At 37.5% G+C, this 16162-nt stretch overlaps 1 protein-coding gene across 1 annotated transcript in view; it reads left to right on the top strand.

The window, feature by feature from the left end:
* UBL3 (ubiquitin like 3) overlaps positions 1-10884 on the top strand; it is a 41110-nt gene extending 30226 nt beyond the window's left edge. Inside the window, exons 3-5 of the mRNA XM_087721258.1 lie at positions 5772-5858; positions 8443-8520; positions 9204-10884. Coding sequence (XP_087577384.1) covers positions 5772-5858; positions 8443-8520; positions 9204-9256 — 218 coding nt within the window. The 3' untranslated portion in view covers positions 9257-10884. The remainder of the gene's footprint in view (positions 1-5771; positions 5859-8442; positions 8521-9203) is intronic.
* Positions 10885-16162: the final 5278 nt, after the last annotated feature.

Raw genomic sequence — 16162 nt, 5'->3', positions numbered from 1 at the left:
CGTCCTTATTTCACATGTTTTTGGGTATTGTAATCTAATACTAATGCTTCAAATTTGATCTCAGAGGTGGGCATGCAAGGCTCCCCAAATGTTGGACTGTAGTTCTTGCCATTCTTCACAATCATCTATGCTAACTATGCTGAGAATTGATTAGCATTTAACCTGGACAATCTGAAGTTTGTTTATTGAATTTATACTGCTTTTTTCAACATTCAAGGGAACATGACCTACAAGCATAGTCTTATAATTAAAAAGAGACTGGTTGTCTCATCAAGACAAAAGTCCAAAATATACTTCCAAATCAGCTTCAGGATACTTACCCCCCCCCTTGTGTGTGGGAGGGGGGGCGAAGGCTCACTAGACTATTTGATAATGGAATAGAGTAGAACTGGAAAGTGGAAAGGTGATGTAACTATAATCTGTAGAAATTCTATTTCACTGTCTAGAAGCTCCATCGGAGAGCATGCCAGTTCTGAGAGTTTTCTCTGGCATATGGATGGTCAGAACTTCTCTTTGAACTAATTTTCAATTAAATATCCTACCACTGGTACACAGTGTGTCTACCAACCAGTCTAATAAATATCACAAGTTGTTGAGGGGTTTAGGAATATAACAAAATGGCAGTTTGTCTATTGTCAAATTAACTTAAATGCTCCAACTGAACTATTAGCATAGTTATAGTGCTAAACCTGAACCTTAGAGCTTTTACATCTTGCAGCTTTAAGCTGCTAAATTCTTACGCGTAAACTGGCTGGAAGCAAAGCTGGCTAAAGAAATACTTTTCCAGATATCAGTGTTTTGGCCATGGTGATGACTTGTCTGAACTGTGTTTATCATGGCCTCTGATTAATGAATTCCCTCCTGAACTAGTTAAAAAACCCATAATTATGTAGATCAATTCTGAAGTAAACTATGGTAACCCAATTCAGTTTAAAATTGAAACCTAGTTAATGGCAACCTTTGTATAATGGCTGCTATATCAATGTCCAGAGTATGAATTCATACACAATCTCAAGCATAGATCCTATTATCCCCTCTACTAATCCGTATTTCTAATATGTTTGTTAAAGTAGAATGCAGGGATATACCCTTGTATGTGATACAAAAGTGGGAACATAACATTTCTCCCACGTTGAAAGCAAATTTTCATGCATTTATTTTTCCACCTAATAATAGGGGAAGTAAGCAGAGTGTATAGGCAGCCCTATCTATGTTATATAGAAAAATGCAATGATTACAAGCCACAACTCTACTTCATGACCAAGTTTGAGGAGGAGAAGCTGACGTCACAACAACACGACGTGAGATCTTGGAACTCCAAGATCACAGTCGATACTTTTGCCACTGGATGGTCCTTTGGACCTAAACTGTCCCGAAGAGACGGTGACAGGGAAGAGTAGGTCCTGCTGATCTCAGGGACACCGCAAAGTCCCTGATTGATCCAAAGATCCTGATTGACCTTTTTGCTGGAGACAGAAGCATAGCCATTGAAGCTGCTGAAGTTGGGACAGCTCCGGAATGGAAGGAAAATGGAAAGAGAAAGTGTGTGCATCTGGTGAGGAAATCTTATAAAAGAGACACCACCACCCCCCCCCAAAAAATTGAAAACAGAAGAGAACAAGCAGCAAAATTAAACTATATTAGACAGTGTGTTATCCTTTATTTCTTAATTTTCTTTTATGGATGGAACTTTTGCAAATGTTTCCTATTCTTTAAATTGAACGGATTAGGTTTTTTTCTACTACTTTTTTATACCTATGGATTAAAATCTTTTTCCATATTTTTATAATGCTGGATTGGATGGTGTTGTTGTTTTTTTGCTCCATTTAAGAATTTTGTTTTCTTTAAGCCTGGAATATAAAGAAGATATAAAAGGAATACAAAGAGGACTATAATAACAGAGGGAAAGGAAGTAACACTGCCACTTGGAGGCTGGAGGCTTGGAAATATTGTCTATTCTTTTTTCTCTTTCATCATTTGATTTTGCATTTCACAGAGAGTAATAGTGAGAAGAGCATGGGTTGTTTATACAGATGCTTTTCGTGAGCTTCATTGGCAGGTGGAGTGGAGTGAAAACAAAGCCTTGTCTTGAAAGATTATAAATGAACTTGCTTTAAATTTAATAAAAAGTTTTGAATGCAGTGGCAGTGTTTACAAGTTGGAAGAATGGCGCAACATGAAAAAGAAACCTTAACATTGCAAAAGATTATGTTTCAAATTCCAAAATTATTAGAAGTAACAGAGAAAATTGAGAAGAGATTGGAGAACATAGACCCCAGAACAGTAAAATTTGATGGAAAAATTTAGGATGTTCTTCAAATGAAGAAAGTGGAGGTCAGAGTTCTAAAAACTGAAGGAAAAAATATACAAAGAGATAAGAAAATTGTTGATACTGACAGTGAACTGAGCATGGTTGGAAATGGAAAGAGTGGAATATGGAAAGGGGAGATAGATGGACTGGAGCTCTACCCCAGATCTCAAAGTATAGAAGAAGAAAAGAGAGAAGAATTGATGGAACTAAGGAGAGAAATTTTGTCAGAAGCACTAGTGATAACCAAAGATAAGCTGATTGAAGAAGCAGATGGAGGGTTTTGAGCTTATACAAGATATGCAATAACCAATAAGTTGTGAAGAAAAGTCCATACAAAACTTACTAAGAAATAACCAGAATACTAATGCCACAAATGGTAAGAGACATAAGACGGCACTATTACTGGAAAGGTTTAGAAACTCTGTTATTAAATATAACCAATTTTTATATAGAACATGTTATAAAGATGTAATGTTACTGGATGATATTGGGAAGAGCTAATGGAATGCCATTATGTGGTTTTGCTTTAAATCTGGAATATTTTATATAAAAGGACGTAAAAACAATTATAGTCAAATGAAGTTTGAGTTATGATGATAGTAATATATATAAATATACTTGATTTAAAATATATGATTTGATATGAATTGTAGGTGATGACTGTGGAAGGGATGCACAGAAGTTTTTGTAACCAATCAACACACTTTCTACAATTTGTAATGGAAGATGGTTTTGTGGGGTTTTTTTGTGTGTTTTGTGTTTGTGTTTATTCAAAAATAAAAAAAATCTTTATAAAAATCATACCTATAGGTTCTGTAAAAATGTTCACCTTTTTTGACTTTATTATCTGCATCTACATACTATAGATGCATTTTCATGGATCACTGAAACAAGGAAATGGCTCACATGATTTGCCCAAGAGTGTGTTAGGCAGATCACAAAACAAAAGGGGGAAGTTGGCAATGTATTTTCCAAAGCAGCAGAAGGCAAAACAAGAAGCAACAGATGTAAACTGAACAAAAAGAAGCAATCTAAAACTAAGGAGAAACTTTCTGACAGTGAAAACAATTAACCAGTGGAACTGCTTGTCTCCAGAAGTTCTGGGTGTTCGATCACTGGAGGTGTTTAAGAAAAGACTGGACAGCAATTTCTCTGAAATGCTATGGGGTCCCCCTCCCAAGGTCCCTTCTAAATATTATTCTGTTATTCCGACACCTTTTCCAGACCCTACTCAGATTTTGGCACCCTCAGTTTTCCTGCCTGAGCAGGAGGTTGGACTAGAAGATATCCAAAGTCTCTTTCAACTCTCTTATTCCTGAGCTAAATATGCTAAGACCTTCATTGGGATCCTATCTCTTTTGCTCACTCTGGACTAATGAGTCAAAGGGTTGCATCTAGACATTCATTTTAATAGATTTTTAGAAATTTGCAGTTGAAAGTACTTCATGTCTCCTTACCCTGAAGACCCAATTTCATTTGGAATTTAATCCCAAAATGATTGCCTTTTTAGCCAGGCTCGAAAGGCAAGCAAGACTTGCTGTGTCCCCCCCCCCCAAGGCGGCCCTTTGGCCAAGCGCGGTGGGCCTGGAACGGATCTCCCTCCCCTACCATTGGCCTTACCTTGCAGCCCACGGGGCTCATACCACTCTGCTCACTGCGGCTGCCCATAAAGGTAAGGCTTACGGCGGGTAAGGGAGATCCGCTCTGGGCCCACTGCACTCAGGCGAAGGGTGACCTGGGGGTGGGGAAGAAACATGGTGAGGCTCACTCACCTTTCAGACATGGCATGCTTGGCTTCTGCGAGGCCTCTTAGTGACTGCCACCCATTCGCCCTCCCCTCCACCTTGGGTCCCACATCCAGCCCGTAATGGTGGGGCACCATTTCTTGGCCAGCCAGCTGGCAGGTGGGCTGGCAGTCCTCAGAAAAGAGTGCTGTGCTGGGGTGGAAGCCACTGCTCTGCGGCGAGGTGCGCACATGCAGCACGGGACATTTGCCCACCCACCTGTCACGAGCACTGCCGCCAGGGCTATGTGCTCAGACTAGGTGCTTTCTCTTGGGCTTCCCGCCTGGAGGTCCCACAGAAGCCAAGAGCCAGACCTGAAAGACAGCCAGGCCTCACTGTGTCCTCCCCCAAGGGGGTCTCCCTCCCCCAGCATTGGTCTTATCTTCTCAGGCCAAGTGAGCATCCAGGAGGCCAGACAAGGAGTGCCTGGGAGAGGAGGGGCGAGGGGCTAGGTGATTCAGCCAGTTTGACAAACTGCCCCCAAAATTAGCTACCGGCTCGACTGAACTGGTATGAACCAGCTGAATCCCACCAGTGTGTGTGTGTGCGTTTGTGTGTGTGTGTTTGTGTGCACGTGCCCACACATGCTTTCTAACTTTTAGGTTGGCAGGAGCTGTGGTGAGGACAGGAACTCACCCATTGCATGATGCTCAGGTTTCAAACCTGGGCTGTTGGCTTTCCAGCCGACAAGCCCAGCAATGCAGTACTGCAGGCTACTTCTGCTACCTGCCGGTTGCCTGCAATTTGGCAGTTTGAATCTCATCAGGCTGAAAGTTGACTCAGCCTTCCATCCTTCTGAGGTCAGTAAAATGAGGACCCAGATTGTTGGGAGCAATATGCTGACTCTGTAAACCACTTAGGGTTGTAAAGCACTGTGAAGCGGTATATATATCTAAGTGCTATTGCTATCTTAACCGCTGAGCCACCGGGTTGTGCCCTGCCTCTTTATATGGGAGATGAATCTCTTTTCTAATTATTTTTGTATGTACAGGACTTGTACTTTATCTACAGTCATTATACTTTTATTCTAGTTTTATTAGTTTCTTTTATTTTCTTTCCAGTCCGTTCCCATTTCTACTCTTGACAGCCAAATAATGATAAATTATTAAGTTAATTATTTAATTAACAAATTAAATAACAAATTAATTTGGTCCTTAACGGAAATCTTTTCTCACCCTAATGTCCTTGGTGAATTATCTCAATGTTTCATCACAGTCAAATGAAGCATGTTCTTTTAGAATCATCCCATTGTGATGTATACATGTAAATAGACTGATACTTAACCCACATAGTTGAAACAGATCTTTTACTAAGTAGGTATTTCTAAACAGTTACTATTCTGATTCTTACTCCCTAAATGACCTACTTTTTCTATATTCTCATTTGCACTGAGCTGTTAATATCAATTACAAAATAACTTCAAAATAAACGGTTACTATATTTATCTTGAGTGTTTTTAGAAGGAATTTCTGGAGTTATTTTCTAGTTCAGTTCCCTTTGACTTGTCTCTTTAAGGCTGAAATTATAAATCTATCCTTATGACAAGAAAAGAAATATATTCAGAAGAATATTTATAAACTGGTGTGTGATTAGCCTTGCTGGAAGTTTATAAGAAATAATATATAGTTTCAAAATTAGATAATTGAATTGTATTATTTTTCTTATTGCTTTTCCAGATTGGGAAGAAGAACAAGTGAGCAGTCCGAATATTCTGAGACTTATTTATCAAGGAAGATTTCTTCATGGCAATGTAACACTAGGAGGTAATAAAAGAAATTGGCTCATAAACATCTTCTGATATTTAATTGATTTGGGAACAATCGAGAGTTAAAATACACTTTTTGGAAAGTTCAGCAAATGGTATAGTTGAAATTGAAACAGAGAATACTTCTAATATGAATTGTTTTTTAATTGACATTATAACAGTATTATAGTTTTAGTTTTTATATTGCACGGGAATGTTAGAAAATATAATCAAAATAAAATTAAGATTAAAGAAGTGACCTAGATAATAATTGTGAGTAAAAATGTTGATGGCTATTTCAAAATAAATTTTCCTACATCAAGCATTGCTTTTCAGATACACACTACTAGTTAGTTACACAAGAATGGTATTATCTCACTTGGAGTAGAAAAGCTGTTCAGTTGTGCCCCCTTGTGGTGTGCCTCACTGATTCTTTTTAACTGAATAACATCTACGGTATCTAGTACCTGCCAGGTTATTCTTAGATTGTGAATGACATCTCAGATGGCATATAAGTATATTTGGATATAGACAATTTACCTCTAATTTCTACCACAGCACTTCAACATGGATTTGTTAGGTTCCAGAAAATGAACAAAATTGAACTAACAGAAGAATCCTGCATTTAGGCTTATCTTGTTAGCAAGACACAGCAAAGAAAGAAAGTGGGACAGAAGATGTAATGAATGAGTTCAGGCAGAAATTCTTATGAATACTGAAAATAGAACTAGTTCAAGTAAGAAGCCGAAGATTCCTACTCTGTCTTTAGAGCTGATAAACTTGTTTCTTTTTTCTCTACTACTATCTCTGTCACAATGCAATTAAGATGCTTTGAAACATGAAGAAAAAATAGTTCTTGGAATGTTGGAAGCATTGGGATTCTTGATGTAGGCTTTTCCCAGATGATAGATTTTATCATTTACTAGTTTTCTATGAATTATTTACATTCTTTCAGGATATTTTCTGCATAACAATGAATGTTTTTTCTTGTACCATTGTTAATGTACTCTTGCATCTATATTTAAATTTGGCATTGTTTTCTACTTTAATGTTTTCTACTTTTTTATAATGATGCTTCACGCAAGGCATTGTGATTGAGCTTTGAGAAGGACTAACAGATTAAATAGCTATCAAGAAAGCCATCAGAGATGTCCATTGAAAAGCTAAAATTAAAAGAGCACATGAGGAAATTGTCTCTGACTATTTCCTCTCCATTTATCTCACAGCAGGAAATAGAAAACCTGCTAGGTAGCAATTGATAAATCAGTCTAGCTATAGGAAGTACAACAGATCCTTGTGTTTTTCATTTCTTTTCAGCTTTTCTAGTTGCTTTGACCTTCCTTTTGCCCCCAGCCAGTGTAACCATGCACTGGGGAATCACGAAATCCCAATTTCTCAGTTTATAACATTAATCTGAAAAATAAACATCATGCAGTTTTGAAATTAGGCAGATACTGAAGAAGTTAAGACAGAGCAAAATAAACCTGCTATATTTACAGTACTGTTGGGTTCTGCAGATATTTAGATTCAAAGTTAGAAAAGAGCTTCAGATCCCGTGTGCAATGAATATGTCCACACCAGATGAAAAGCACATTTTCTTATCTGGATCTATACATCTCAGTGGTGAAATTCATTTTTTTTTACTACCGGTTCTTTGGGCATGGCTTGGTAGGCATGGCAGCGGAAGGATACTGTAAAATCTCCATTCCCTCCCCACTCCTGGGGAAAGGATATTGCAAAACCTCCATACTCAACCCACTCTGGGGCGAGCCAGAGGTGGTATTTGCCAGTTCCCCCGAACTACTCAAAATTTCCACTACCAGTTCTCCAGAACCTGCTGAATTTCACCCCTGTTACACCTGCATGGTAGCAGCCAGTGATCAAACTTACTTCAATTTTAAAAGTTAAATAGAGTTAATCATGATTAGGACTTTGATGACAAAACTTCCAGGAAAGTGCAAAGCTATAGGTTATGCTTGGAAATTGAAGAATCTCAGAAGGCCATAGCAAGTCACTTTTATATTACTGACAAGAATACTAAATGGATAGGTCCATAAAATCAACAGGAATCAAACTCAATTACAAAAGAGTTTATGCACACGCGCGTGCACACACACACAATCATCTGTGTATTATTGAATTTAGGTATATAGATTGTATTATATATTGTATTACAGTTTCTTCCATTCATAATTGACACAATCATTGGCATAATGATGGGTAATACAGAACAATTAATGTGAAGGTTCAGTGAGTATGAAGTGATATAAAACAGCTGTTCAATCCACAGCAACCTCATGGGCATAGAAGTGTTTCATTATCTGTTATTTTAATTGAATCAGTTATGGCTACATTGACTTTTAATTTATCCTTCCACATCAATAGGTTTGCAGAAGTTAATAAAATACTTTACTTTCTGCTTTTACAGCTTATATTCTGTAAGTGGCATGAGAGATTCAGTTAAAGAAATGCTAATATATTTTTTAAAATGTGTACTATGAATATTAGCAGAATCAGGAAACAATTGTAATGTAGTTGAAATTATGGAACAATATTGTGCATTATAGAGAAGCATTACAAAACCTTTTTTTTCTTTTTTGCAGCATTAAAATTGCCCTTTGGCAAAACAACAGTGATGCATTTGGTGGCTAGAGAGACATTGCCAGAGCCAAATTCTCAAGGTAGGCTTAGCAAATTGCAACATATTTTAAAACTGGATTTGAATATGAAAATTGGGAAGAAAACAACTTTGTTGTAAATATGTTACATTTATTATCAGTCTAGTGTTTTCTTAGGTTCCTTTGAACTATTGAATTTAAATTCAGAATTGGACATTAATCTGAGACCAAAACTCATGGGTTGGGTTGGGTTAGGTCATGGAGACTTGAACAATATTAGCTGTACACATTTGTTCTGTCCCTGCAGAATTTGGTTGGAAATAGTGTGATGAGAAAGGTGGTGAGGTAAGAGGTAAGGGTTGTCTGTTAAGCACTTATTGCTGCCAATCTGATGCATTATTTTTAATCTTTTTATTATTAGAAAACTAGTGCTCATAAACCTGCATTTTCTTTTTGAGTTTTGAAATCTAATCTACTTTTGTATTCCAAGAATAAAAAAACAAGACAACAGGAAACTTGTGACATTTCCCGTTGATTATTTTTATGGCCCTTATTCCATCAGAACATAGCCAATTCAAAATATTCCAGTGAATCTTTTGGGAAAATAGGATAGCAATTGTTTTCAGCCCATGTAAAACCCTATTACTAGCCTATTCAAGATTATAGTAATACTGTAAAGCTTTTATAATGCATATATGGTGTTTTGCATTAATTATCTTGAAAACATTTTGTTTATTTTTCTGTAGGGCAGAGAAATCGTGAAAAAACTGGAGAGAGCAATTGTTGTGTGATCCTGTAGAAGCGCCACTGTATCTGCTACTTGTGATGTAGAATAGTTTTTGTCTCTCATGCTGCAGGATTAGAGGAGACCAACATTGTTTCAAAAACCCTTTCTGCCTATCTGTGAATCCACTGAACTGAAATATTACATGAACCTGGTCACACTTTTTTTCTAGAACAATTAATACTTTTTTATTTCTACTCCTTATGTTGTTGAACAAGCTTATTAATGCATCATTTCGCCAATGAATTTTCTCTCCAAGAAAAAAAAATTAACTACTCTTCAGCAGAAATCATTTTGCTACCTTAAAATCATTCTTAACCGGAACTTTAACCAATCACGAATACTAGAGGCAATTTGCACTAAAACAGTTGACAATATATAGACCTCATCAACAAATGTTCTTAAGTATTTCCAACACCAAGAAATGAATCAGCACTGAAAAAAATCCATAGTTGTTTTTTTTCTTAAATTCAGTCATGGCCAATAGGAAGCAGGGAGATAGATGGACTGCAAAAAGAGTAACTACTAAGTAAATTCTACCTAAGTCACCCTTGATTACCAAGTGGCACAAAACACTAACTACTAAAATTGTCTATATATATAAAAAAATCTCACTGCAACAAACTATGTGCCTGTAATTTTAAAGCACTCTGTAGAGGGCTCTTGCAACTTTTTTTTTAATTGATGTGCACTCTTCTTTCGTACATTTGTTGAGTGCTTGTTTAGACAGCACAAATAAGTGCAGAGAGTGCATTTCCTAGCCTTAATATGGGAGGGGTAATTTCCTGTAGCTCATAGGCTTTTATTATTGTGCATAAATATTAAAGACCTCATTTACTAATCAATTTATGTCTTTGAATATCTACAATTGATGTTTTTCAGTCATCCTTATTCATCTGATCTTAGTGTCCAGTGTCATGCTTACTCAACAGTGACTTCAAAGAGATAATTAAAAGAAAAAGATAAAATAGAAAAAAATGCTAAATGATGAGTTCATTTGTTTGTTATTTGCATTTGATATTAGTGCTTGCAATTGTATTGGAAATCAAAAGCTGTTTTTTAAAAGCATACATAGTTACAAAGGATGCCATTATTTTATTTCATGTAATTTAAAAAAAGATATGCTAAAAAATTTGCACAGCACTAAAGCATGAGGTAGTTTCATCTAAACTTGTAAAAATTATATAAAGATTTTATATTTTTTCTACTAGGGAGAAATCTTCCTAGTTGAAAGTAAAAAATATGTAGAATATATTTAATTAAAAAAACTTATAAAAACATGGCTATAGAACTTAAGTATAGATTGGCGGGTAAAATAATACAACAATAAACTATATAAATAGATCTAGGCTTTTAAAGATGCAGACTGACATTGTGTTCTGTATTTGAGTCCATAGCCATTACAAACGTTCCGTGTTTTGAATGATCTTCATTTAAATGTAATCAGGTTACTTTATTCAATGTTACTGCTTTGAGAAAATGCTTTATATGCAGTAGGCCTACAAAGATATTGTTCATAATGATCAAAATTAAATTTGTATAGAGCAGAGTTTTAAACAAATTGTAAATAGCACTAAACATTTTCCTTCTGCAACCTGTACTGATAGATTCTTCTGTAAACTAAATAAAAGAAGAATATTGTAGTGTACCTGGTTATGATTTGGGGCGCTTGATCTGGCCTGCATCATTTTTAAATTAGTTCTATTGTAACAGAACTCTCCTAGTTCTCTTTTTAATCATTAAATTATTAGGTTTGGAATAGAAGGAGTGATGTGAGTTTTACAATTTAGTTTGATTGTATTTGTCTCAGTTTTACCAGCCTTTTCTATGGAAGCTGAAATGATGCACATTTAAGTTTCCTCCTTCTTTTGGTTTCTATAACAAGCCATTATGATGTCAAACCAATATTATCATCACATCATTGTGCAAATAATGTAATGATGTACTTGTCCTATGATGTCTGACACAAGTTGCATCTTTTGCATAATGTCATGTCATGCCCCTTGCCTCAAGGAATTCTGTGATGTCCTTTATCTTCTTACAGACACAAGAGATATGGTGGTGCAGTCTGAATAGTGGCACTTGGCAATGCCGAAACTGGATCTAAAGTGATGGGCTGGGCAAGCCTTTGGGGAATGGCACAATTGCTCCCACAGCCCAGCACTTCCTAGAATCTGCTGCACACCACTTCAGACACTGTTGTCTTTCTGCTTATAGGCCCTCACAACCTACTCAAGGCTGTTCTGGGTCACAAGAGGCCTTCATTATTAAGCAGCTTCAGAGACTGCTCTTCTACAGCCTCAGAAAATTGTGCGAAGTATGAGAGCCTGACCTTCTTGCATGATTTCCAGAAGATCTGGAGGCTACACAACAGCATACCCTATTCTCACATGGCATCCACAACCTCTGAAAACCACATGAGCATGGGGCAGGATTTCAAGAATAGTTGTTATGGGGTGTTGGTGAATATTAGTGTATCACCTAAAACAAGGCATGTCACCTTTTGACCTGTGTCATGGGTTGGCCATCACTGGATTAAGTTTAACAAAAGAAAGAAAAAATAGGGACAAAAACAACACTTAAGAAAAAAGAAAGAGAGCTAAAAATACAAAGAGGGATAGTGAAATATCAGTTCAGCCTCCATCACACATGTATCATAGAAACAGCACCCTCTTTCATGGACCTGGAGACTTAAACCCATACTCATGTCAAGCATATGGTTTGTAATTAAACTATGGCCATTTTCTTCTAATGATCTATGAGAATTACTAAAAGAACACAATGATATTTCAATGTAATGGTTCAGATGGCCGTTGGCTTAATAAATACCCTAAAATCTCAGAAAAAGAAAAACTGATACCAAGTTCCCAGCCAAACTGGAACCAGAGTGAGGGATGAGCATTTACTTGCCTGGTAAAGTGAATTAGTAATAGCTAAACTAAGATAATCTGAATTGCATCTCAAACTATAAATGGGGTCTCTAGCACTTCTCCCATTTGTAATATTTGGCTGATTATTAGAAAAGGGTTAGGCAAAGCAAAGAGGGGACGCCGACACAAAGCAACAAAAGATAGGTTTGTGCATTGTGCTTGCCTAATTTTTCTAACACAGATGTTAGTGATGGGGTCCATTATCTCATTAGTATGTGAGAGCCCATTAAGATCCTTTTAAAATAATTCCAGCATTAGATCTTTAAAAATGCCTCTCCCTCTTTTTACAGATAAGGAGGTTCAGATAACATTATGAAATATCAGCTATTCCCAAAATTTAAGAAAAGTCTTGGGTCACATTAGCAATCTATCTAGTCCATTGTCCTATTAAGTTGCCAGCTACATAGTTAACGTAAAGCCTTTTAGCATCACCAGAATGGCTGTTTCACTGCAAGTAGTTTTCAGAGATGTGGTTATGCTGACATCATATAGCCTTTATGAGAAGAAATAGTTGATAATGTTGCATCATAAAGCTATCAAGTCTTAAGTCATCCAAATTAGAACTCAGCACATAGCAGTGAATTACACAGATCAATTATGCAAGTGGGACAAAATCCAGAAACTCATCATTTCTCTACTGCTGCTCCTTTCCAAGATTTTTCCTGATGTAGAAGACTGAACTTTTATATGGTAATTGCCAGGGTATTTTAAATGCAAGAACAGACAATCCACAAGAGTCATGGCAGCACACCTGGGCCTTATGACTAATTCTGTAATTCTTTGATACAATAATTGTATATTGCAACCTCAGATATTGTCCTATAGAAAGTATTATATGGTAATTTTCAGGATACACATTCAGGTGTGCCTGATGGGACCACTCTATTAAAATGCTGCTTTAATTGAGGTTCCAAAATTATTATAAAAACAATCATTATTTTTGCTGTTATTAACAACATAGCAAACAGGTTGTCAGTCCTAGCCAAATATTTCAAGGACAGAGACTAAAAATACATATTTAGCAGGAGGGAAAAAAATTGACTCCCGTGGGAGGAAAAAGCTCTATCAGAACCTTTGAGAGCAGCGCAGAAAGCTGCAGGCTAGGTTAAGCTCTCAAAACAGGTAGACCTCAACTTACAGTCACAATTGAGTCCAAAATTTAGGTTGCTAAGTGAGATATTTGTTAAGTGAATTTTGTCCCATTTTACAACCTTTCCTGCCACAGTTTTTGAGTGAATCGTCACAGTTGTTAAATTAGTGACACGGTTGTTAAGTGAACCTGGCTTCACCATTGACTTAGCCTGTCAGAAGGTCGCAAAAGGCCACCGTCATAAATATGAACGAGTTGTCAAACATCTGAATTTTGATCACATGACCATGAGGATGCTGCAGTGGTTGTGAGCCATTGCTTACATTGGGTTGCTGCCAGCATTACTGCTGGTTCGGTGCACACAACATTAAAAAAAAGAAAAAAAATTACATTTCTGCATATGAAGATTGTTCTGGGCACGCACAGAACCTAAAATCAAGATGGCGGCACCAGCGATAGAACCGGTTCAGGTGCATGGCGGGCCGAGCTGCTACCTACGGCAGTTAGTGCTTCCTTGATGTTGTACCCAGACCTAAATCTGTCTGAAAGAGGTTCAGATAATCTGCTTCCTCCAGTATCCAGATAACTTTGATCAAATCTGAGTGATTTTTATTTGTCAGAAAAATCAGCAACTTCCTCAAAACACCCTGCAGATAAATCTCTGAGTCTACCTTTCCCAGAAACACCTGGGTCACCCTGAAAAAGGCCGCTGGGCAATTATCAGAAGATACAATTTATGCAGAGAATTATTTCCACTTTGCGGCATGAATCGCCACAAGGTAGTAGGATTAATCACTGTTTGAACCAATCATTATATCTCGGCAAGCCTTGGTGAGCAGAAGAGATAAGGATCTGCATCCAGGTGGCAGCACTTAACTTCTTGCAAAATCCTCTCCACTTTCTTGAGAATCACAGACTCAAACCTTTCTCAGACAATGGAGCAAGTACCCTCCCCAGTCAGGTCCACAGGACCTGCCAAGCTAGAGTCTGACTCCAAAAACATTCAAAGAACTTTATCGGCCAGATATGTGAAATATTCCAGATTGCAGCCTTCAAAATATTAACCTCCATAGGAGTCTTAGTTACTTAAAAAAGGGCTGCAGGGCCACATTATACACATTTAGTAAAGGCAGAACATTATGTTTTGCTAACCTCATTATCATTAAAATATAGGTTTTAATTGCTAATATGGGTTCATACAAGCATTTGATCGGATTCATTATTCACCTTTCCCTGGTAGCATTCTAGGCATTTCTTCTGATGCTACATTTCTTGGAGTTTTGTCACAAAACCAAATAGCCCACTAAGATCAATGTATAGAGATAAGGTACTGTTGGAAGAAGTGTCCATCTGGGTTCAATTCCAAGTGGGGGGAAAGACACCGGAAGCATGGAGGCTGCTTGGAAAGATTTTTATTTTATTTATTTATTTTATTTAACATTTATAGGCCGCCCTTTTCCCTGAGGGGACTCAGGGCGGCTTACAATAATGAGGGGAGGGGAGTGAAAGACAAAATACGACAAAAAGAAAAGTGAAATAACAAAAAGTGCTAAAACACAACATTCACTCAGCATTCGGGAGGGGCAAGAAAATTTATCCCCAGGCCTGACGGGCTAGCCAGGTCTTGAGGGCTGTGCGGAAGATGGTTTAATGGTGGACAGAATCACATGGCTTGAGTTCCTGAACAGGATAACATGGCTTGAGCTCTTGAGCAGAATCACATGGCTTGAGTTCCTGAGCAGAAAAGGGAAGAGATGCTGTGAGTGCCCTGGTTTTATGCCCTCTTTGGGCCCCATCTCTCTGTTTCCTGTTTCTGTGTAAGAAATGTATTCTGATTGGTTGTCAGACTCCCAGGGGCAGCGGGTCTCAGCTAACTTTGTAGATGGTGTGCTACACCATCTACAAAGTTAGAAATCACATTGGTTGAAACTTGGTAGGTGGTGCAATGAAGGGCAATGAGATGGGGTAGATCTTGATTATGCAGAATAGGCTGGTTCAGTCCTTAATGGCCCATTGACAAAGGTAGGGGGAGCTATAATTAAGAGCAAGTCTATTTCCTGCCTAAAAACTTTTTCTCCTGCTCAGGCCTTAATGGCCCATTGAGAAAGGTGGGGGGCAAGAGTTTCTGCCTCTCTGAGTTTCTACTTCTCTCTTTAGGAGAAATATTCTTCCTTTTTAATATTTCCTAAAATATTTCATTTTCTAAGAGAGGGGTGGGTTTTAACTTCCTACAGTACCCAGGTGTAACCTTATCCAAGACCAGCAACACTGCCTTGTTTCAGGAAGTAACCAAGACTTCTAAAGAACAGCTGAGTAAAGACTCAGAAAACTCTCCAAGTGGACTTGCTTGAAACCAAGTTTCAGGCATTTAGGGTAGGACCCACTCCCCTGGAAGGGGGGGGGGTATTAGTGGAAAGCTGCAAACTAACCACTAAGTGATTTGATCCTGGCATATGTTAATCTTCCTCCAATCTCAAGCCTGTGTCTGGGAAACTAGAAAATATGGAAGAGTTTACAGAGAAGGTGGGAAGCCACTGAAGGAGTGATGGAGGTTTTCCTCCTAATTTGGTAATCTATGGTTCATCACATACTGAGTTTGCATGGGTAAACTGTGAACTATTAAAGGGATGAACAAATTCTTGCATAGTTCATATTGATGGCTAACAGTTAGTTTTCTTGTCCTGGAAAGAACTTCCAGTGAAGTGTTATCACAAGAAGGAAGAACAAGCGTATTTTATTCACTGTTGATTTATTTGTGTACAGTTTGCTTGATTTGGGAATTGCAAGAATGGCAGTAGAAAACTTTAACTTCATAACAGTCTAGTGTTCCTACTGTTAAACTTTTGGAACTCCTTTCCCTCCCTATAAAAATTAAGGGAAACATTTTTGCTACTAATCCAT

This window comes from Thamnophis sirtalis, unplaced genomic scaffold (genome assembly GCF_051295495.1).
Source record: "Thamnophis sirtalis isolate CommonGarterSnake01/CBP01778 unplaced genomic scaffold, rThaSir2_p1.2 scaffold_8, whole genome shotgun sequence".
NCBI lineage: Eukaryota > Metazoa > Chordata > Lepidosauria > Squamata > Natricidae > Thamnophis > Thamnophis sirtalis.
This window is presented reverse-complemented; position numbering and strand designations above follow the sequence as displayed.